Below are 25,103 nucleotides of genomic sequence, written 5' to 3'. Positions count from 1 at the left end.
GTAAGGTTCTTTGTGCAGTAAGCTTGTGTAAGTCTTCAAAACTAAATATTATATTCTGAAATTTTTAGATTTCCTTCTTAAAATGAGTAGCAATTTTACATGTTGAATAGCATTACATTTTAATTTCCAAACCTAGGCCCATGGTTATGTAGAAAACTTCAACCAAATTAAAAAGAAAAAATTTGGTAATATTTTAGGTACTAGAGATTTTGTGTATGTAGGGCATATGATTCAACTTAGTGTTACTGAATTGAGATTCTTAGTTATCTTAATGTACTTTGTTTTATTAGTTTTCAGTGCATTTTAGGGAATAGTGGATATTTGGTGGCTGATTCTTCGGCATCCATTTTCTCATTTTTCCAAGCAAAAATGACCCTATTTTTGTTTAGGAAACCTAATAGATCCCAGTTTAAAGCAACTAACCATGTGTTTTGAGAGGAAAGGCCCCACCCCCAGGTAAAGTCCAGCAAAGAATCTTGCTCCTGACCACAGTGACATTTACATTTTGACCAATAGAATGTGAAAAAAATCACTCAAGACTCCTACGGATGAAGTCTTCCTTCTTCTCTGTAGGAGGTCCAAGAACTTTCCCCAGACAATGTGAGATGAATGTGAGGTCCACTAATGCTGCTGTGAGGAGATCCAGCATGAAAATGAATCTAGCACCCGGAGGATAGAGCTGCAAGGATCAAAATGGATCATCACTACCCTGATGGCATCATGAACCAAAAAGCAAGTTTCTACTCAAGCTTAAAATTAGAACCATTTGTGTGCAATTCAATGATATGAAACTATGTATATATCCCTAAACTTTTGTGTTTGTTTTATACTGGGGATCAAACTCAGAACCTTGCACTTGCAAGGAACTTCTTTCTTAATCCACATTGGTTTAGGTTTTCTATTGTTTGCAACCAAAAGCCTCCCAACATAGGGATGTAATGTGGAACACTGGAGGAGGTACTGTGCTAAGATCCAAGTTCTGGCTTAACTTTGCTGTTACTTCTATTATATTAAGTAAGTTCTTTAACCCAATCCTTTAATCATTTTATCCTTGTTGTCTTAGTTACTTTCTCATTGCTGGGACAAAATACCCACGGTTTAAAGAAGAAATTTTTACTTGGGCTTTGAGTCCATAGTTGGCTGGCTCCAATGCAGGGTTGCGTGGCAGAAGGCATGGCAGAGGAGAAAGAGCTCTTGGCAAGGCAGGCAGGAAGCAGTGAGCATTCAAGGCAGGAGAATATATATATATATCTTATGCTCACAGTGACCCACGTCCTCCCACCAGGCTTCACCTCCCAGCACCATGCCCAGCCATAAATCCACTGGTGAACTAATCCAGTATCACACACTCATTCATGATCAGTCACCTTCCAAAAGCCCACGACCTTATGAGCACATGAGGCTTTAGCGGTACATCTAGATATAAGCCATAGCACGTGTCTACAAGCAGAGCATTAGTTCTATATGATTTCTAAAACATAAGACAGTCTGTCTAGATTTCTGCCAACTTCACTCCTCTTTTTGGGCAAACAAGCTGACTCTATTTCCCACTTTTTCATGCAGTTCAGTTGGGGAATTGTGACTCAGTTCTGGAAAACAGAATGTAGATCAAAGTGACAGAAACCACATCAAGGCCTGGTCTTTTAAAATATTTCAGTTCATTCCAAAGTCCTTTCTTCAGTGACTATGGAGACCAAGTGTTGAGGTTGGTAGAATCCTGGATCCCTGAGTCTTAAATAGAATAGCGCTCCTTAGGATATCTACGCAACCCACAGCAGCTTCTAGATGACTAAGAAATAGACTGAATTTTGTTTAACAATCCTATTTTAGGAAGAATTTTTAAAGCATTAGCTATATACTGAGACTGTTATTGCATAAACAGAGTTTAAATTAGGTTGGCAGTAGTAAAACATGCGGAATTTCTATTTAAATTATTATTCATGTAAATCTGAGGCAGTTTCAGTAGTACCATTAACAAGTATTTTATCAATCCAGGAGAAATGTTAATGGAAGAACAAAAACATGTTGGAAAGTTTTGCAGAATGTCTTATTGATACTTTGTGAAAAGTAGGTTGAAAACTCGAAGAGGATTTTTTTTTTTTTTTGGTACAGGGGATCGAACTTGGGACCTTGCACCTGGAAGGCAGGCTGTGGCACCACTGAGCTAAATCCCTGGCCCCAGAAGAGGATTTTCAATGAATGGGATAGAATAGGGTAGAATAGTGACCATTCAGGTGTACTACATGGGTGTAAATCTACCCCTTAGTAGGCAAAAAGCCACAGCAGAGCTGTGAGAGGTTAAGGCATGATTAAGGGTACTGGCTAAGCGAGGAAGAGACAGAGAGATCAAGAATCTTTTAAAAATCAACACTGGACAACTTATCCCACAAATAAGCAGGAGGAGACATTTACTGAGTAAACTGCGTCCTATACCAATATGGACATTTTAGGTCAGTCTTCTAAATTTGGTTTATTTTGATTAAAAAAAAATAGAGTCAATTGATGGTTTTGTTAGTAAGTATAGGCTCTGCCATAAGCTTATCAGTTTAATCTGCTGTTACAAGTTTCAGTGGAAATTTATTTAAAACATGAATTACTGTGTACTGGAAATTATCTTTTTCTGAAGTTAATAAATTTACAGTACTAAAATTCAGATTTGTAAAGTAAGCTAAAGGAATTTTATTTAGTTTACATTTTTAGCTTAAAAATTTTAGAAGCTATGTGAGCAGAAATGTTTGAAAGTCATAGCTCACTACTAACATTTACACACCTATTCTCATACTGAGAAGGGTGAATCAATGTATACTGTGCTTCAAAACATTTCAGTGAAAACCAAACCCTATTGTACAGTCAGAATTCTTGGTTTCCAGTACAGAAATCAACATGAGCTGATTTAAGCAAGAAAGAAATTTAGTAAAAGATATTATGTAGCTCATATATGCTGGAGAGTAAGATTTAGAGGTTAGGGAACCGGGTAGCAGGTGCTAAACACAGAGCAAAGCTGGGGTAGTCACAATCCTATGGACTCCACTGCCAAACAATACAGACTATAAAGCCTGTGCCCTTATACAGTTGGCATCATCTACGCACCTGGCTCCTCTCAACTACTATCCAGACAATGCTCCTCTAGGAATTTGCTTTTGCTACTGGTGAAGTGATTATCAGAGCATGTTGTCTCTGTGTCCTGCTGCTTTATAGCACTAGTCCACAATATAGTCTAAGGTGGTCTTACTGCAAACACACACACACACACCCAAATACAGGTGTTTCATACATTGAGCTGTATCTACTATTAAAACTCATCAATAAAGAATTCTCAAGAAATAGAAAAAGAAAGTTCTAATGTTAAGCAGCTGAGAAACAGTTGATGTCCCCTACAAATAGCTGTCTTTAATTTGAATTATTTTTTGTTTACACTTGATCTTAGCCAAAAGGTCAAAAAGTGATTACTGTTTTGTTTAAAAGAAAAATAAAAACCCTCTGCTGGGAATTTGTTTCAATCCATTGCATTATTATGATGACATAGCTACAATTTTTAGTTAGTTTTCATATTAAATGCAGATCATTTTCTATCATGCACATGCATGAATATTCCCATTACATGAGCTATCACATGAGATAACCTGGAAAAGTACCTCCATGCTCTTGATTGAAATTTCAGAAACAGTAAGGAAGGGGGAGAAGAAACCACATAAACATTCTTCTGATACCTAATCTGATGTTTTGTTTTTCTCGTTTAATTATTCTTGGTGCAACATGTTAAGTTGAGAAGAATGGAGGAATCATCTCAAAGTTGGTCAAACATGGGCATTATGATAATATGCGAAGCTGCTTCAGGATGATGAATTTGGTAATATGGATGTAAAAGCTTTAGAAATCTCATTTAATGTTAGCTAACAAAATCTTCAAGCTTCCTGTGAAGAAGCAGATATTTTAGGTTTTGTATGCCTCTGTTGTAATCATTGAATACTACTGAAAGGAACCATAGGTAATATACAACAAATTAAGGTTTGTGGCTGTGTGCCAGTAAAATTTATTCACCCCAAATTTTGGTTCATGGACTGCTGTTTGCCAGCTCCCATTATAGAAACTGAATAATAACAACACAGATGCCATTTACGGAAGAAGAAATAGACCAAATGCAACAGAGGCAGAAGTGTTGAATATGTTTCTCCCTCTTTGTACTTGTCCTCACCCAGATTGAAAGGCAGAACCACAACTGCCCAATTCTGAATAACCAGATTTATCTTCATCATATTCTTTACTTCCCTATGCTCTTGGGCAACAACAATGTCAGTGGTGGCATAGTAGAGTGGATCTTGACTCTCTAGATTCAAAGATCAGTTCTGCCAATTAAATGACTTGGAGCAAGAATACAAAACCCAGAAAAGCAACCAGCAAAAACCACAAGAATGCTTGACCAACAACACTTAAGATTTAGATAAGTTTGAACATATGTCACTCTTACGTATCCAGACAGTGAAGTACCCACCCTATAACAAAGACAGTATGCAGTTGACATCCTCTATCTGCAGGTTCTGCATCTCTGGATTCAATAAACTAATGAAAATATTTGGTGGTAAAAAAACAATTGAGTTTATTCTGAATATGTACAGGCTTTTTTTGTTGTTATCATTCCCTAAACAATACGTATAACATAACATTTACATTGTATTTGATATTATAAGGAATCTAGAGATGATTTAAACTAAAATTACAAGCGGATGTACATAGGTTATATGGAACTACTATGTCATTTTATAGGATGAACTTGAGCAATCACAGATTTTAGTATCTAAACTGTGTCCTGGAAACAATCCCCTCTGGATAACAAGGAATGACTGTAATTAGAAAACTACACAGATGAATTAAACAGTAGGTTGGGTTAAGAGACCCATCTTTTTCTTAATGTTACCACGGAGGAAATTTTGGGGAGAAATTTCAATTCAGGAGGGTGTTGTGCCAGGGAAAGACGGTAATGAGCAACAGTACTTAATGCTGTTTAAAATGAACTGAACTTGCTCCTAATCTCTTAGATACTTTCATTTTTTTCCAGTGACTTTTTTTTTTTTGAGACAGGGTCTTGGTATATATAGTTCAGGCTAACCTTGAATTCACTATATAGCCCAGGCTAGCCTTGACTCTCAACGATCCTCCTGCCTCAGCCTCCCGAGTGCTGAGATTACAGGCATGCACCACCATGCCCGGCTTCACCAGTGGTTTTCTTTGGTCAAAATTCAGGAAGATAATAAATTAAGAAATCACATGTATCTATTAGTTTTGTATTGCTCCCATAACAAATTACCATAAACTGGGTGACTGAAAATAACAAAACTTTATTATATTACAGCTCTATAGGTCAGAAGTCCAGTATGCATCTGAGTGGACTAAACTCAAGATGTTAGCAGAATGAATTTCTTTCTGGAGGTTCTAGGGGGAAAATACACTTCTTGCTCACTGAGATTACTGGTAGAATTCAGCTTTTTGCCCTTGTAGGACCAATGTCCCTATTTTGTTGTTGTTGTTGGCTATAAAGTAAGGGTAACTGCGTTTCTACCAGCCTCCACATTCTCTGGCTCATAGTTTCCTTCCTCCAACTTCAAAGCCATCTACAGCATGACTAGTCCTTCTCACATCACATCCCTCAGACCCACTCTCCTGTCTTCTTCCTATTTTAAGAACTCATGTGATTACAGGGGGCTCACCTTGATAATCCAGAATGGTCTATCTCAACATCCTTAAATTTCAACACAAATTACCTAAAAACTGCCTGCAGATGTCTTTGGGGGAGCACTGTTTTTCCTATTCTCCCCATTGGTGTTGATATCTGAAAAATATGAACCTGTCTTGGAATATTGGAAGTCAATTCCCTCTGAGCTTGGAACAAAGTATACATACAAAAGTGGACAGTATCTATGGATATAGGCTGATCATTTGAGATACAGACTATAATTCTACCTTGTAAGATAGTCACAATGAAATGGATAGTATAATTTTATCTAGAATGTGGTCCAAGCTATTAAAAGATTAACGAATCTTTAAAACCCAAACAAAACAACAAAAAGCAAGCAAATGGATTTAGCTTAAAATAATGTTCCTTAATCTGCTTTGTTATAATAACACATACATGGTAATTTATTTAAAAATCTGAAAATATGCAGGTGTGGGTGCTCCATTTGGATTAGTCATACTTTTTTTGGTGCCATTTAAATAAAGCTGCCCCAAGTCACATGAATTTAAGCAGCCATCTAAGGCAAAAAGTGTAAGAACTGCCTACCCCCAAAATTAGCTGGTGTAAAAACAGAATATGAACCACAGGCATAGATAAGTAAAATAGAAGCATGTTAACTTTATGAAATTTAAATTTTCAGTGGAATATTAATACAGTTTGTCGTGTTACAGCTCTGTTTCTACAATACAAATCAGTTCACATGTTATTGCTAAGCGGGGGAGTACTATTAGAATAACAGGGAAGATGGATTGGATCATATTTAATTATTTGTAGCACTTGAATATCTTGTGCTTCACTATAGGTGAAGCAATTCAGCTGAATCGATGACTGCACAAAGTCTACAGAAAACAGTACTCAAATGATATCTTTTCCCTGGACAGTATCCCATTCCTCCATGCCTTGGTTCAGTCATGTGATAGGACTTATTTTATAGTTTTCTTCGATCATCAATAAGACTTACTTTGCTGTTTTCTTAGATCTTTGTGATGTGAAAAAGCAACATCAGAGAGTCAGCTATTCATCTCTAGCACGTCCACATTTCTTGCAGTTTGCAACTACTCTATTTGCCACATCTGACAGTGTTCTTCTGCCCTTCCTTCCATCACTTATCCATGTCTACCCTTCCACAAACTATCATTTTTGGGGGAAGATACTAGGCATAGAACTCAGGAAGTACGGAACTACAACCCCAGCCTTTTTTATTTTTTTCTATTTTTGAGACAGGGTCTCACTAAGTTGCTTAGGCTGGCTTCCAAGTTTTGAATTGCCTGCCTTTGTCTCCTAAGAACCTGGGATTACAGGCAGTACCTGGCTCCATAAATTGTTTTCTTTTAGAGTATCAACTTTTTTGAAAGGTAAAACTCATTAAATTGTTAGCATTTTGTTATTTGTTAGCAATTTTACATGTCCTTTCAGACAAGCTTGTTTTACCATTTGGGTCATTATCATCTCTGGTAATGCTACAGTTCAGCGGTCCCTAAACTTTACTATATATCAGTCACCTAGGGATGTTTCAGAATCTTGATGCTGAGTTTCTCTCCTTCTACTATTTTATTCAGAATGTCTGTGTGGGGAAATCAGGCATCAACAGTAGTTTTTAAAGATTCCCAGGTGATAAAAATAAGCAGCAAAGTTTGATTAACTATTGCTCAGTTGTTCAGGTTTTGAGTGGGTCATTCCCAGACCTGTTTTTTCTTTAGGTTGTTAATTGAACCATTTAAGAAAAGTGAACATTTTCAGAAATGTACATACCATACCGTAGCTAAAATGTTCATATTATTATTTTTTTGTTTTTTCTGTCTGAAGTCTGAATGTTAGTATCTCTCCAAAATTCTTATGTTGGAACCTAATACCTGATGTGGCAGTATTAATAAGAGATGAGGGCCTGGGGATGTAACTAAGAAAGTGGTAAAGGGCTTGCCTAGTATGTGCCATGCCCTGGGTTTCAACTCCAGCACCACACACACACACACACACACACACACACACACACACACACACAGAAAGAGGTGGTATGTTGTGTTGGGGTGTACTTCAGTAGTACAGCAAGGGCTTACCATGCATGAGGTCCTGGGTTTAAGCTCCAGTACCACACATGCACAAAAGAAATGAGGTTTTTGGAAAAGTGATTAAGAACACTCACGAGTGGGATGTGTTCTCATAAAAGAGGTTGAAGGTAGCTCCTTTACTCCCTTTTACTATGTGAGCATGGTGTAAGCAAGTGCCGTGCAAAAGAAATAGGCCTTCATTATATATCGAACAGGCTGGCATCTGCATCTTGGACTAGTTAGCCTCAAGAAGAGTTAAGTTCTGAGTGTTTTATAAATGCCTCAGTCTAAGATATTTTATTATAGCAGCTCATTTTAAGACACCTTTTTTTAAAAAAAGAAAAAGTTTCAAAATTCTAACACATATCCATCTTCCCCTTAATTAAGATGTGTCCCACTCAGTTTGTCCAGTGAGAAAATAAGGCAGTGAATGAAATGTATTAGAATAAGCTTTGGGCCTAAGAAAAGGGTTATTTATAATATAGTTCTAGGTCCTTGAATAATAGTCACTAACATTTATTGCATGCTTTTTACATACCAGGCTTAACAAGTATTATTTTATTTTTCAGCAATTTGATGAAGTTAGTTCTTACTGAGCTTTTAAATGCGCGCGCGTGTGTGTGTGTGTATGGTGCTACATACTGAACCCAGGGCCTTGTGCATGCTAGGCAAACAACCAAACAAGCATTCTACCACGGAGCTATATTCCCAGCCCTGAATTAGTGTTCTTCAGCACCACTCTACAGTTTCTTATTTAGTACATCAGTTGCATTAAGAAATGGGAGTTTAATTCTTTTGGGAAGATACCCAGTAGAGGAATAGCTGGGTCAAATGGGATTTCCAATCCTAGTTGTTTGAGGTATCTCCATATTGACTTTGACAGTGGTTGCACCAGTCTGCACCCCTCCAACAATGAAGGGTTCCTTTCTCCCCACACCCTAGCCAGCATTTATTATTGGTTGATTTCATGATAGCAGCCATTCTTTCTGGGGTGAGGTGGCATCTCAGTGTTGTTTTCATCTGCATCTCTCGAATGACAAGTGATGTTGAACACTTTTTCATATGTTTATTTGCTGCTTTTACTTCTTTGTCTGAGAAATGTCTGTTCATTTCAGATGCCCATTTTTGAATTGGGTCTTTATATTTGGGGGGGGGTCTGACTTTTTTCTAGTTCTTTATGTATTCTAGATAGTAGACCTTTGTCTGAGGAACAGCTGGTAAAAATTTTTTCCCACATTTTAGGCTGTCTGTTAGCTCTGTTGGTGGTTTCCCTTGCAGGGCAGAAGCTTTTTAATGAGATGAGATCCCAGTTGTTGATTCTTTGTGCTAGTTCCTGTGCTACTGAGGATTTGTTCATGGAGTTTTTTCCTTTGCCAATGTCTTTGAGAGTTCTACCTAATTTATCTTCCAGCAAGTTTAGTGTTTTTGTTTTAATATTTAGATCTTTAATCCACTTTGATTTTAGTTTAGTACGTGGTGAAAGATAGGGGTCTAGTTTTAATCTTTGGCAAATTGAAATCCAGCATTTCCAACACCATTTATTAAAGAGGCTATCTTTCCTCTAGTGAGGATGGTTGGCTCCTTTGTCAAAAATGAAGTAGCTGAGTGTGTCTGGAGTTGTTTCTGGGTATCTTCCCACAAGAATTAAAAGAATCATACCACAGTGATATAAGCACACCCATGTTTATAGTGGCACAGTTTTTAATAGCTAAAAATTGGAAACAGCCCAATTGCCCATCAACTGGAGACTGGATAAAGATGTGTTTTTTTATAAAGTGGAGTACTATTCAGCCATAAAGAAGGAGAAACTAGAGACATTTATAGCTAAGTGGATGCACATTGAGGCCATACTTTTAAGTGAAATAAATAGGACACACGTGTACATACTGAATAGTTTCTTTGGTGTGAAAAACTAAAAGTGTAAATAAGAATTAAAATGTATAACTGATATTGTGTAATAGGAAGAAAACTTCTAAAGGAGTAGGGGAAGTGGAAGGAGTAGGGGAAAGGAAAGAAGGGAAAAGAAACAAATATGAGAAAAGGAAAAACATGGAAACAAAGTCTGTAAATAGGGAAGGGTGGAGGGGTTGAATGCAGAGCAGGGGAATGGGGAAAAATTAAGAACCAAGATACATCATGTAAAGGTACAAGATCCCAATGATGAATGTAACTGCACTGTAGACCTAACATGTACCAATAAACTTAATGGAAAAAAATATATATAAAATTCAGATTTTGAAAAAAAAAAAAAAAAAAAGAAATGGAGTTTAAAATACTCATCTCGGGCTGGGGATTTAACTCAGCGGTTCTGCCGCCTGCCTGCCTTACAAGTGCAAGGTCCCAAGTTCAATCTCTGGTACCAAAAAAAAAAAAAACCACCACAAAGAAACTCATCTTTCTTACTAAATGAAAAAAAAACAACAAACTATGTGACAAATACCTTGCAATATATTGTGTTAAATGAACTTAAATTTCTTGATCAATTACATTTATTTATAATTTTGGATTTTCTTCCATGCATTTATTATTCTACCTTTGTAATTAAACCTCTGTAACTATTCAAGAATTTTCTTTAAGAAGAGGATCTACGTATATACTTATATATGTGTATCTTTTATTAACATATATATCTTTTATTAATAAACATATCTTTTAAAAATATATATATATCTTCTGCCTAGGAGAAGCCTAGAGAAATACTGAATATATATTGCTGATTAATTCCTTTGCAATTTGTAGGTATAGAAATCAGAAAAAAAGTTCTCATTAAGTTAAAATAAGTATTATTTTAATTTAAAAATAATTATTGCCTTAGTTTTAAAAAATATTTACAAAGAAGTACAAATTCGGCTTTCTCACATTCTAGGAGTCTGATCCTTCAGGTTACTTTTTTTTGCTCAAGATTTAGATTTAGAAGTAATGGAATTAAGTGTCACTTCCAAGCATACCTTAAATGATGCTTTATCCGTGATAGAATATGATTTAAAAGGAAGAATTTGAGAGACTTTTTAAACTGAAAGTGTTACTGTATCTCTTCTTTTAGTTGTCTATATATATCAGTTTTATACATACAACTTCCTCTTTAGCCTTCTCCTTTATGAGATACTAAACTCTCTATGTTCATGTACTTCCAAAGTCACGAGACTAATTTAGTTAAATCATAAATGTAATGTTTCTGTCAGGATATCCTTTTTTTGTCATAATAAATGTACTCTTCTTTGTCCATATGCTTTTTCTCCACATCTGTGAATCTTAGGGACTACATAAACTAGCAGTTGTAGGATAGGTATACAAAAATTTCAAACAAAAGAGATTTTGTGATGATCTATAAACACTGAAGATCTGCGATTTATTTGGCCTATGAATGTAATGGAAACTTCGAGAGGTCAAGGAGTTATCATGTATTTATGATACTTAGTTCCATAAATTACTATATAATGTTAATAAACATTGTCCAAGCATAAACAGAGCTACATGGATTACTCATTTTAAGAAGGTGACACACAATTTTTTAAAAACTCACTAATGATACCTCATTTATCACTAATTAGTTCTTCAGTTTTCTTTTAATTGAACGCATAACATTTGCCAACCTCACAATATATTCATTTTTTCACTTATGGAAGATTATTTGTTCTCTGGATTATATAGGACATTCATCTCCTAATTGGTGAGTATATGTAGCTTGTTTCAAACAGGTCAGAGTAAGTTTCAGTATATAAAATGTTAATCACTGGGTGGGGTGACTTTATTTTGTGGGTTTGCTCTAATCAAGAGAGAAGCTTCATTTTTCTGAGGAAAACTGCTGGCATTACCAAGATTTATTTCAATTCTTCAGCTATGAAAAAGACATGCCCAACTGGAAATCAAACATAATTTGTAAAAAAGGAAAATCACTACAGCCATTGTTTTGTGTACATATCCTTTTATAACTTCAAGTCCTTTTATAAACCTGAAGGGGATATGGTATATTCTGGAATGACACCGACAATGATAGTTACGGCAGGTAAGGGAAGAGAGGTCCAGAGTTGAAATGTCTTGTACAGGGAGCATAACATACATTTACTTATTTGGATTTAGTTTCTTAAAGAAGCTAATAATGCCTTCATTGTAGAGTACCCTTACAGCTAAATGCACAATACACAAACATGCTTTTCAATGCTGTTCTCCAGAGATATAATCCTTGTGATTACAACGTGAATGACTTTGTGCTAGGCCGTTTGGCTTCTTTAATTTTCAACCCGTGCTGCTGAAAACTAGATTCCATTTCCCTGCACCTACATTTTATAAGAGAACAAAATACCTCGGTGTAAACACCTTGTTCCGTTTCTTCCTGCCTCCTCTTTTCACATTTTTCTTCTAGCAACTACGACCACACTGTCTGTGCCTGTGCTAAGAAGCGCGCTCCCACTCCCGCCTTCTCCCACCTACCCCACCTTCAAGAAGTGCTTTCCTTTCCTTTCCGCTTCCCGAGGACTTTTGTCCCTCTCGGCTTCCGGATCACTGCCCGGAAGACTTGCGGAAACAGTGCGCACGCGCTCTTCTAGTCACCAGTTTGCTTCCTGTTTGGTGGGCTCCCTGTTTTCAATTTCCGACATCGGCAGCTTTGCAAGTCTCGCGGTATTTGCTGTGGCCGGCGGGCGTGAGCCAGTGCTTTTTTCTGGCGGGCCTTTTTAGCTCGGCTCCTCGCCGGCACCCGTCTGTCGCCCGGAACCTCTGGGCTGAGCAACATGACGTCCGCCTTGGAGAATTACATTAACCGTATCCTCTGGCCGGCTGACAAAACCGTCGGGGGTGGTGTCGGTACTGGAGGGGACCCGGGCTGGAGGGGCCTTAGGCCTGGATCGGCGGGAGGCCGGGTAGGGAGGGAGGGACTGAGGGATCAGGACCTGGGAGCAGCCAGTCCTGTGACCCAGGTCGAGCCTGCGGGCCTAAGGTGCTTTTTAATTTTAGCCTTAAACAGCAAGCAGACACACACACACGCACGCACGCAGCCCGGTGAAATTATTCAAAACTTTATAATAATGCCGTATTGATTAATCCTTATTGTTTTCTTAAGGCTTAGATGTTCACGTTTGGGAATAAAATGAGTCGTTGCCCCGGCAGCGATGATAGTTTTATAAATCTATGTATTGTACTTGTTTTAGTCACCGGCTTTGGACATTGTTCAAAGGTCGCAAAATTATTAAAGGTGGTCCGCCACGAACCTCCCGCCCGTTTCCCACTTGAAGTCTCAACTTGGTTGACTGAAAATAATGCTTGCTTTTGTAATGGGTTGTAGTGTCTCAGGACAACAATATTACCATGTGGTCATGTACAAATCTGGCAGAAAGATTAAATACTGAAGTCTTTCAAAGATGCAAGCATTACTGGTATCTTATGACATTAATTATAGCTTCTTTTGAATTCCAAAAGCCTCGTCCTGGAAGATAGTTGTCTTAACTTTGTGAAATCACGCAGCATCGATTAATTGAATTGATTAATTTTTATTTCCGACATAATTAAATTGATTTTTATTTCCTACATAAGGAAATAAACCTAAGAAAGGGGGAAACGTCTTGCTCAAGAGCATAGATTGGCAACATTCTTAGTAAAAGGGTACCAAGCATCCCAGCTGTTTTGAGACAGGATACACTATCACATATAGGAGGTTTTTTCCTACTTTTCTTTTTTTGTTATGTAATTATCAAAAAGAATTTTACAACGTTAGAAACTTAAAAGTTTTTATGTAGTGAACATAATAGATTTGTTAAATAGATCTTAATTCTATCATCTTTTTTTCTAGTAATTTAAACCATTCTATTACCAGAATCTAAATTTTCAGTTTGTATTCCCTAAGAAATGCTTTCCTTGATTCAGTTATCAGGAACTGTTGCTGTTATTACTTCTGATGGCAGAATGATTGTGGTAGGTGGCATTTTCATTCTCTGCTTTCTTGTAGTCTTTTTGATTGTAAATTTTTATGTGCACCTTCTGATCTACAATGCCTAAGCACCACAGTATACCTATATTGCATTTTTTTGTATTGTATTTTTTTTATTCAGCTTTTTACCTTTATCGCATTGCTGCCAATCCATATTTTCTTCACTAACAAACACTGAATGTATGCTATATGTACAAGGCTTCTTGGAAATAGAATAATAGATTTATTATTATCTTTTTGTTTGTTTCCTTTCCCATTCAGTGCTGTAACATTGGCTATATAAATCATTTAAAAAATTTTGTATATGCTTCTTAGAAACGTGACTTACTACCTGTGTGTTCAGTCATTTGCTTAACAATGGCGATCAGGTCTGAAAAATGTGTTTTTAGGTGATTTTATTGTGTGAAAATCTTTAAAAGTATACTTACACAAATGAGGCAGCAGATGGTATAATCTTATGGGACCACTGCTGTGTTTACAGTCCATCCTTGATTCAAATGTTATGTTGTGCATGACTGTAATTTAATCCCTTATTTTCTCATTCTGTAGCTTTGATTTTTTTCTTTTTCAGTCATTGTAATGGATATTAATAGGTCATTACTATTACCATTACATGCCATTTATTGAGTGCATGCCATTCTGTAGTTTTGCTTTTTTCTTTTTCAATCATTGTAATTGTTATTAATAGGCCATTACTATTACTATTACATGCCCTTTATTGAGTGTATGGCTTGGGCCAGGCACTCTATATGTGTCATTATTTGTCCTGCGGTACAACTTTGTGAAGAATTATTCTGTATTATAGGTTAGGATCCAAACTCAGAGGAAGGGAGTCCCTTTGCCAGAGTCACAGTATCAGTGGCAAAACTAAATGGGAATTGGGTGGGGGTGGGGGTGGGATTTAGCTCAGTGGCGCCGTGCCTGCCTTGCAAGCACAAGGAGGTAGATCCCCAGTACTGCAAAAAAACGAAGAAACAAAAAAGCAATTAAATGGGGATTTCAAATGGGTTTGATTCCAAAGACAAGCTAGTAGCCTTACTTCTTCCTTAATTAAGAAAGCAACTCTGATTTTTTTGACATTTCATTTTGTATTTTGTCGGATATGGGCAGTTTGAAATATTTTAATCTCAACATTTCAAGAATCCTGTATTTGCAAAAAAAATTTTATTCTGTGAAAATCTTGTTTAAATTTCTTACTTTTTTAACAAGGTATATCGTGAATTTTATAGAAGAAGGAAAGTTATATATGAGTACTAAAACTTTAATAGTTCCATATTTGACACAGTGTTTGTTAGGATAGGTGTAAAATGAAACAGGTTGGGTATGAGTGTTAATGATAACTGTTTGCTAACTAATATAATAAGTATTTATCCTGGTTCTCTTCCAAATTCTAGGTTATGATTTTCTTTATTTTATTCTGATTTTATAGATCTGAAATAGTTTGATAGTGAGCTTGAGAGGTTAGCCCAATATAAGTCAGTTTCTTCAGAAACTTATTACATCTGAGTTACTATGTTTTGCTAGATATCTGTATCTTCCTTTATTTAAAAAACCAACCTCATAAAATTTTACCTTATTATTTCTTTCAAAGTTCAGGTACTAATTATTGCAGTCATATTTGTATCTACTTTGCTGTATTATTGGGAAAATTAAATAATAAATATATGTGAGACACAAAATACTGCCAACTAGTTAAGTACTTATTTAAGTGTTGTTAGCTGTTTGAAGTTTGTATATACTTATGGGACAGATTTGAAGTTCAGAAAAATGACAAATATTTAGATGTTTATAGCTTAAAGGATAGCGATTAGATGTGTACAGTGTGTTTATCACAGTGCCTTAGTACTAGTATATAGCATGCAGTGATACTATTACATTACTATAGCTGGTATATATATATATATATATATATATATATATATATATATATATAGTTTTTCCTTATTTCAATATCATTTTTCCTTATATTTCCCTTGTTTGTGTTCTTGGAATGCTTGCTACTGCACTGTAAGAGCTTTATGCTACTTCTTGGAAATGCTCTGGTACATTGGTGTCCTTTGTAACTCAGTAACTGCACACTAGTGAGATGTGTGATCCAGATTTTTCATATCTTAAACAACCAAGAAATAAGTTCTGTGCTCTGGAACACTGTTGGTTATTTTATGTGACAGTGGGCTTTTATAGTTCAGTCAGGTGCCTACCTAACTACTACAGTGGTTGTATTTGTACATTTATGTAAACTAGAATATTTCTCTTTTAGTCTGGGATATTTTCTTTTCAGGGTACACTTAAAGGTTTTGACCAGACCATTAATTTGATTTTGGATGAAAGCCATGAACGAGTATTCAGCTCTTCACAGGGAGTTGAACAAGTGGTACTAGGATTATACATCGTAAGAGGTGACAATGTGTAAGTAAAATATGTCTTTTAAGTTAGGTTAAAATTATACTACAGGTGTACTTTTCTACTTTATGGAGGAAGAGATTTTCCCCAAAATATCATACTATATCATTCATGTACAGTTAACAGAAGCATGCATTCATTTATTTTGTGTGACTGTTCTTATGTTTTCTTAAAGTAAGGAAAATCTGTAAATTTTATATTAAGATTGTTCAGGAGCAAACAAAATGATTTATTTTCAAATTAAACTTTTACCTGCTGAGATTTGTCCATCTTGCTAGTAGTGGCTAGGGTCCAAGAAAGGGCCTTGCCTTACACTAAATACCTTATTTCTGAGGCTTCTAAAAATGTTCTAACTAGCCTGCATTTCTGACACATCGAGTGTGTTCAGATTGTGTGACCATAGACAACTAGTCTGCATTTCACAGGAACATAAATACACTCCTAGGGGCCAAGGCGAGAGTTTGAAAAATGGTTGAAATCTCCTGTTTAAGCAAATCTCCTGTTTAAGCAATTTTAAATAAATATGCTTATTAAGAATTCATGATTTTTTTTCTTTAGTGTAATTGAAATGTTTACTATATCCCTATATTTATCCTGTGGTGTTAATTACTTTAGGACACTGAGAATTTAGTTTGAGAATGTTTTAGAGGTAGCATGTTTTAAGGAAAGCATGCAACCATATGGAGCAGAAATGTTTCTGATGATAGAAATGTTGTATATTGATATTTTTCAATACTACCCATTTGTGACTATTGAGTATTCAAAAAGGGACTGGCATGACTGAATATTATAAATATTTATAAATATAAATATTAATCAGTTTAATTATTAATAGTTACATGTGGCTAGTATTATTATAGTGCTGGCTAGAATGTTGAATTCATTTTCTAGTGATAGAATTAAAATATGACTGGAATGCAACAAAAGATACATTAGCAATTTTGGTTATTATTTGATCTGTAATCAAAATTGGGTTTATAAAATATTCCATAGAATAATTTTTAGCTAAAATTACAAGGTGAGCTATAAAGACTGAGAGAACTCATTGGGCACAAGTCCCCTAACCAGGACAACACTGATCTTTTATATTGAGATTGTGTGTAACAGTTGATTTTAAGAATGTTTATCCTACCTTAATTTTAAAAAAATTAAACTTTAATCTTACATGCAGTAGTGTGATAGAGCCACCTTGCACTGGCTCATGAAAGCAGATAGTTATATTTTCTGGAATTTTGCAGGCTAATTGTTAGCTGTCTTATTAATACTTTGAAATTGTCCAAGGTAGGAATATTTGCCTGAATGATACTATATTAGTAAATGTTACAAATCAATCTCTTTCTTTTTCTGCAGAGAACTGGTTTTTAAACATTTACCAGCATTCCTTTAACATTGGTTGCTCTAATAGAGTTACCTACAAATTATTTCTCCTTGAGATTTTTTTTTTTTCAGTTTTAATTTTTATTAGTACATGTTTGCATTACATAATGATGACATTCATCATGGGGAGTGGTACATGTAACATAATACATCTTTAATTCTTTAATTCTTTTTACATCCCCTTTCATTCCCCTTCCTTCTTCTTCTCCTCCCTCCAATTTTTGGTCCCTTTCCCATTTGTAAAAGATTTGTGACTTACATGTATAATTCACCAGGTGATGAAAATTCTTACTTTCTGCCTTAAGTAGTTCTTTTTACTGTGCCTTCTCAGTTTTACATGTTTTGGAAGAATGGAACTAAGCGCTTTGATTTGATTTATAAGATTTTAGAAATTCATATGAATTTATTTCAGAAGTGTGTTTGTTTTAACTGTTGACTTTTTTTCATAATTAATTACAGTGCAGTCATTGGAGAAATTGATGAAGAGACAGATTCTGCACTTGACTTGGGGAATATTCGAGCAGAACCTCTAAACTCTGTAGCACACTGAGGAAAAAACGGCATGCAGTAGACATCTGTAAATCTTGTACAGAAACTGTTCTGAGAATGGTGTTCAGAATTTTTATCAACATGTTAATTGTGGATTTTGACTTCATATTGACTCATTGTAATATATAAATCAAAATATTTCTATGTTTTTATTGAAAAAACTTTTTTGCCTAAATTATAAGTGTGGTAGCTTCATTTTATTTTTCTACTGAATGTAATGAAAGTCTAATGATTTTGAAAACTTAAGAAAATCAGTACTTTCTGATATTTTAATATTTGTGGAAAAGTAGTTGAATTTTTGAGTTATATAAATCATGCATACAAGTAAATAGTACAAAATACATGTATTTCTTTCCAAGATTTTAAAGTTATCAGAAGGTGATCTTCTGATGATATCTAAACAAATCACTGGAATTTATTCTATGGCCCTTGTGATACTGGTAGTGCCAGTGCCTTTAAAAGTTACTGTCTAGCACTTAAGAGATGTGGGTAAAAATGTATTTGGTTGAGTAAAGAAAGAATACCAACAAAGTTTTAATAAATTAGATTAAAAACTAGAATTTGAATATTAAAGATGAGGAAGAGAGGTAGGATTAGTAGAGAAGATAATTTGCAAAGCCTTTGGATGACCAATGAGTTAGATATGAAAATAATATGAACATGTTACTGAATATGAACATGTTAATACTGAATTTTAGCAGTATATTATCTGAAAAATTGATTCCATATAATCTTAAAAGCCACTGTAGTTTTTTACTTTTAAGAATTGGGAAATTTCTAATATCAAAGAGTTTTTGTTGTTTTTATATGTGGGTAAATAAACCTTAGATTTATATTGCAGCAGTGCTTGCTGTTGCCAGTAGCTTTCCATGATTGGTTGCTTCCATAAATCTGATTGGAGAGGTAAACTTGGTCTTTTAAAGAATTCATAGGAACAAGGTTATAAGGAGTATTTAGATAATCCAGGTTAGTCCATAGAAATTTATAATGAAGAAAATTGAAAAATAGTTGCATCCTTACAATTCTAACAACATTTAAATAGTTTTTAAATATGAAAGTATTTAAGATAGAGGTTGGCAAATTTCGGTAAAGATCTAGACAGTAGATATTTTAGACTTTGTAGGCCATGTGGTCACTGTAGCAGGTACTCAACCATGCTGCTGTAACAAAAGCAGGGATAGATACAAATACATGAATAGTCACAGGCTATACAGAAATAGTCACAGCTCTTTTCCAGTAAAACTTCATTTGCAAAAACAGGCAGCAGGCTGGATTTGCCCTGAAAGGCATATAGTTTGCTGATTCATGGCTTAAAGTACTAGGTCAGTAAGAAGAGAAGCTGCCCACTTTGTATAAATTCTGAAAAGGGCTTCTGGAATGGATCCTTTCATAGTTTAGAGGTGAGTTTCATATACATTTTAAAATATTTAAAACCCTTAAGACATAATTTTGTCTAATAAATAAAACAAGACTTGTAAGGAGAAAGATTTTTTTTCATAGATCATGAAGCATGATTACCTTGAGATAACTTGGTTGATACTCAGTGATGTAATTAGAAGGTTAAATAGTCAGTATTGGTTATTTATAAATACTGGCTTTGTAGTATAAGGTTTTAGAATTGATTCAGTAATAAAATGAAAATAACGCAAAGTGGGTAAGGTAAACAACCTTAGGGACTGAACCAAATATTCTATTTTAATCACTAATGATATTTTAAATTACTAAACTAATTCCAAAAATTTAATGGCAAAACAACGTTAGCTCGCTAAGAAATACATTCTAACAGTATAAATGAAGTCAAGTCATTTTTCCAAAGCACTTCATATATGAACACAGATTACATATGAATAAGAAAACATAATCTGGAAATGCATTCCTTATATGATGTGTCCTCATTTAAAAAATTTTAAAAAATACGTTAGATGTATTTTCCTGATGGAAAAATTCCCCAAATGATAATTTTTGTGACTTTTTATTAATGATGTATAGATGAAGTGAATGATAGTGTACTGATACACCTTTTTTTTCCGTAGATGCACATAACAGACTTAACCAGTTCAAATTAAATTTATATTTTCATGAAAATGGAAGGGAACTACAACCAAGAGTGATGATGTGATTGATATGTAGTATCAAATTTTTTATATTCTTTAATGAAATTTTAATTCTATAATCATTTATGCAAAGTCAAATTGATTATGCTCTGTAATTACCTCTGTCCTTTGTGATTCAGGCACAGGCACAATCCAAAACCAGTTTATAATTAATTAAAAATGTTTCTTAGATAATTTCATTAAAGCTGTTTGAAAAGAATAATTAACTGCAAAAAGAACTTAAGTTTTTTCTTAACTAAAAAGTTAAGTATCTAAAATAATAATTTAAAATAGCTTTGCTTTCAGGTTGAAGAACTTTGATGAGTTAAATGGCCTCAAGCGCTGAGGCTTTTGACTTAAATATTACGAATCTTGGAACAAATCTTGGTTCCTAGGACAATTGATACTAAAGATATTGTATTAATATTTGCTTCTCTTAAACATCATATTTAATACCTTAATCTCCCTGAACTTTTAAGCTAATGAGTGATGTGAATAGGACTAAACACAACTTTCAGATGATACTTAATGCTAATACAGGATAACCATGGCAATATTTTTCTCAGACAAGTAATGTTAAGATTTGCCATGTAGAGAAGAAAGTAAATATTCCCCTTTTAGTGCCATGTCCACCTACTTGTCTAGTGGTTAATTTATAAAGGAATGCTTAATTAGCAATAGAGTATATTCTGGCCCTTCACCTTCAAAATTAGTGGGTAGTAGTTTTTATTTATTTACTGCTTATTATATGCTAGGCATGATGCTAAATGCTTAAACAGTGATTTCAACAGTGATCAACAGGGAGATTGAGGCTTAGCAGGGTTAAGTGTCTTACAAGACATACCAGTAGAAAGTAACAGGCTTTAACTTTTCGAGCTTCTTTTACTTAGATTGTATTTTCTGTCACTGGAAAGTGCAATTTCAAAATGGAGCATCAGAAGCCTGACTGAGAAATAGATGAGCTAAGGCAACTGCCAAAGCTGCTCTGTAGGTCATTTTCATTATAATTACGTGAGATGCTTTAAAAATATTCCTGGGCCCTACTTTCATTGATTGTGGTCTGGTAGTTCTATAATTGGACAAAAAGGGATGGTTGCTAACAGCAAAAGAAACCATGATAGGTGTGCTAGGATAAATCTACCCCACAAAATGCTTAGGATTCACTGATCCTCCTGAGCTGTGACAAAATTGGATGGCATTTAAGGCCCTTGATGTGAATTTTAAGTCATAATAATAAAAAACAGCTATTCTAAATATTTAAAGACCACAATAGGTTTCAAATTTGGGTTTTGTCATTTCATTTTAGTCTGTCCTATTGGCTACCATAACTGTACAAGGAACCTGAGTATATAAATTTGAAGAATTTAGGTTGTGTGAAAGGCATGTATAAGTTTAGTGTTTTAGCGAATATGAGTCGAATTAAGTTTGTTTCTATCCTCTAGACTTGGAGTTTAAGGTAAAATTCCAAAGATTTGTGAAGAGGAACCTCTTCATTTTGACCTTTTTTTGGTTTGTGTGTGTGGGGGGGTGCGGAGAGGTGGGTTGTTTTGAGACGGTTTTCCTATGTAGCCCAAACTGCCCTTGCACTTGTAATTCACCTCAGGCTTCCAAGTCCTGGGATTACAAGCATGTGTTATCATGCCTCACTTTTCTTTTTCCTTCTTTTTTTGGTTTAATGAGACAGGGTCTCACTAGTCCAGTATAGCCTTGAACTAACTCTGTAGCCCAGTCTGGGCTCAAAGTCACCATCCTTCCTCAGCCTCCTAATTACTGGGATTGCAGGTATGTGCCACCACACTGAGGTATTCTGAACTTTTTTTTTTTTTTGGTACCAGGGATCAAACTCAGGTCCTTGCGGTTGTGCAGCAGGCGGCGGTGAAAGCACTGACCTATATCCCCGGCCCTATTCTGAACTTTTATAGTTATTTCCTCATTTCTTAGATTATGTCATTTTAAATTTCATTTAACTTATTTTGCCTTTTTATTTTTTAATTTGGGCTGTTTGTGGTTTTAAAAAATTTTTTAAGTCATGGACAAACTTGATAAAATTGCTTTTTGTTTACGTAAGTGACTGAAAAAAGTTAGCAAGATGGAGCTGTCTCCTTCAGGCTTGATAGTGATCCATTAAACAGCATACTGTTCTCATTCAACCAGCTATAAATTCATTTAATTGCAGAAAATCAAGTTCTTTCTGTCTTGTTTACAGGGATTATTGGTGTGAAATGTGGTCAGATGCTTTGATGTGATCTTTACTCTTCTTAGCTTAACTATGTAACTTGGGCCTTGGTCTTTGTGAATTGATACAGCTACTTAGTGATCATTGCTTCCTTTGCTCTGTGTCTTCAATTGTAAAAAATAGATTTTGGAATTTTGTTAGGGACATTTATAAGCCATTAATACATGGTAGGCACTGTATGTGAAGATCTGTGTATGTCAAGGAACAAAATTAACAAGTTCTTATCTTTGTGAAGCTTGCGTCTGTTACCTCAGCCAAATCACCTTGACTCAAAGGTTTACTATCTAAAGGTCATGAGTTATTTATCAGATTATTTCAGTATCCTAGGATATATAATTTTTGGGACCTGGATTCATTTAAAGCAACTACAAATGATCTTTTTTTTTGGTATCAGGGATCGAACTCGGGACCTTTCGCTTTCGAGGCAGGTGGTGGAACCACTGAGCTAAATCCCTGGCCCGACCACAAATGATCTTACGTGGATATAATTCATATTAATCATTTTCCCCGTCATTTTTTTTTCTGCTTTAAGATTTCTAAGTCTGTATAGGTTACATAACTCCTAACAACGAAGGCAAAATAGAACTTCACTAACAGAATTTTCTACCATTAGTTAACAGTTAACATCTGCTGCCTACTGGTAGCATTTGGCAGATAAAGAAGTTGGAAACTTCTTCAAGACATCTTTGAAAGAGGAAAGTATAAATTTTAGTATTGAGAATTTTTTTAAATCCATTGTTTGTGTTAAATATTTTTCGTACATTTTTGGTTCATTTTTGATCTTTTTTATACATTTAAAAATTATAGATTACTACTTGCCAGAAGTAGCATGGATCAAAAATTATTAAAAGTTGCATCAAATTCCTATTCTAGGCTAGGCTTGGTGGCACATGCTTGATCCTAGCACTCTGGGACCGTGGGGTGGCAGGTTGGCAAGTCAGAGCACTTTATAGACTTAGTGAGATCTTGCCTCAAAAACAAGTCATCAAACAAAAACCCAAAAAGGGCTGAGAATGTAACTCAGTACCAAGACCCTGGGTTCAATCCCCCAGTATTGGAAAAAAAAGAACTCCATTTCATTAGATACCAGTGTTCTTTGAGCTGCATCATATGGCTTTTTCTCTTAATGGGTTAATGCTCAGTTACACTGTAAACATTTTGTTTTTAGTTTTCTTTTCCCTGTATTAATTGGTTTTACAAATAATGAAAAAGTTATTAGATTTTTATGACATTTGAAATATGTTGAAAAGAATTCAGGAGTAAGGATGAATGTGTTACAGACATCTCTTGAGGGATAGTGCGTTGTCCCATGTATTTAAAATGTGAGTGTGTGTGTTTATTGGGAGAGAACAGATAAGGAGCTAAAGTGTTTGAGAGCTGAAGATGTGCACAAGATATATATGTTTCACTTAATTAGCCTTTTATCAGGAAAATCATGATTATAATAAATTGCCCCCTATAAAGAAGAAAACTCATTAATGGATAATAACTTGCCAGTGAATGCTGTCCTATACCTTATATAACATTTTAAAATAAATGACCTGGAAGAAGTTACAATGACAGTTAAAAGTTAAAATTTTAAAATTTTATTTATTTTAAAAGTTAGTTTTTATCTTTTTAAAAGTTTTAAATAGTTTTTGGTACCGGGAATTGAACTCAGGACCTTGCATTTGCGAGGCAAGCGGCGGAACCACAGCTAAATCCCCGGTCCTAGTTTTTATCTTAAACAGCATTTAAATATGTCAACCTGACTTGACACTTAGGTGATTTTTAGAAGGAAATTTCTAACTAGGTTCTTAAATGAGGCCAATATAGCATGGCAGTGGATGTCACAGGCTCTGGAATCGGAGTTGATTTGTAGTGCTGACATGTTAATTTTCCTTTGCCTTGATTGCTCCAGTAAAAATGAGGCAGAGAAACACTTGCCTTTGGGTTATGAAGATTAATAAAGAAGTTGGAATACTAGCTGGAATATACTAATTTGTCAATAATAATAGCTAACATTTATCCTAATAATGATAGATTTCAAGTTACTTATTGTGACTTAAGAAAAGTATGCATGTAATTAAGTATTTTCAGATAAAGTTATTGGATGGGGAGGGGGAAAAAAAACTAGTAAAATTTTGCCAGACCTAGAAGTTTACTGGGAATGAAAATGTCTTTCCCTTATGTAAAAAATAATGTGATATTTGATCACCACTTTTAAATAAAAATGAGACAGGAGATTAGGGTGTGGCAAACTGGCTGGGGAAGTGAGCATGACTTGTTGATCACTGACTTCCAGGACACATGTGCAGAACATTTCCCAAACCCCTGCACTTGGAACTAATCAGAGTGCTATATTTAATTCTCATGAGAACTTGAGCAGGTGTTTGAAACCATGGCCTAGATCTGACATCAGCCTGAGGAATGGGAGACAAAAAGACTGCTACCATCAAGTTGAGGCCACTGTCAACTCTTTAGTGGCCCACACTGTGGTTTGCAGAGTGTATCTGTTTTCTTTAGGTGGCCCAAAGTTGCTTTGCACAGCATGTTTCTTTTCTTACTTTAATAAATGTAAAATCTCACTACCCTTTCTGCTTATCTTGATCAATTCTTTATTTAAGTCAGGAAGAACCTAGAAACCATCTCTAGAAAGAGACTCCAGCACCCCAAAACCTGGTAACACACACACACATAAACGTGCACCCGCACCCCAGAGGAAGAGAAAATACCCCAAAAAGGAAAAGGCCCCTAAAGACGG

At 35.1% G+C, this 25,103-nt stretch overlaps 2 protein-coding genes across 3 annotated transcripts in view; one reads left to right on the top strand and one right to left on the bottom strand.

Moving 5' to 3' along the window:
• Cttnbp2 (cortactin binding protein 2) overlaps positions 1-12,364 on the bottom strand; it is a 454,755-nt gene extending 442,391 nt beyond the window's left edge. The window contains exon 1 of the mRNA XM_087204593.1: positions 12,216-12,364. The gene's annotated coding sequence lies outside the window, so the exon portion shown is untranslated. The remainder of the gene's footprint in view (positions 1-12,215) is intronic.
• Lsm8 (LSM8 homolog, U6 small nuclear RNA associated) lies at positions 12,360-24,933 on the top strand. Of its 2 annotated transcripts, none has more exons than XM_087204599.1 (4): positions 12,360-12,540; positions 13,646-13,686; positions 15,963-16,111; positions 17,942-24,933. In XM_087204599.1, exons 1-4 carry the CDS (start codon positions 12,510-12,512, stop codon positions 18,030-18,032), a joined length of 312 nt encoding a protein of 103 aa, XP_087060725.1. In that variant the 5' UTR covers positions 12,360-12,509; the 3' UTR covers positions 18,033-24,933. The 2 variants fall into 2 exon arrangements, with proteins under 2 accessions (XP_087060725.1, XP_087060726.1); XM_087204600.1 differs by having other exon boundaries at positions 12,362-12,540; positions 15,984-16,111.
• Positions 24,934-25,103: the final 170 nt, after the last annotated feature.

Source organism: Heterocephalus glaber, unplaced genomic scaffold (genome assembly GCF_053883595.1).
Source record: "Heterocephalus glaber isolate CG9 unplaced genomic scaffold, H.glaber_assembly_v1.0 deba00000546, whole genome shotgun sequence".
NCBI lineage: Eukaryota > Metazoa > Chordata > Mammalia > Rodentia > Bathyergidae > Heterocephalus > Heterocephalus glaber.
Note: the sequence above shows the minus strand (reverse complement) of the source record. Positions and strands in the feature narration are given on the sequence as shown.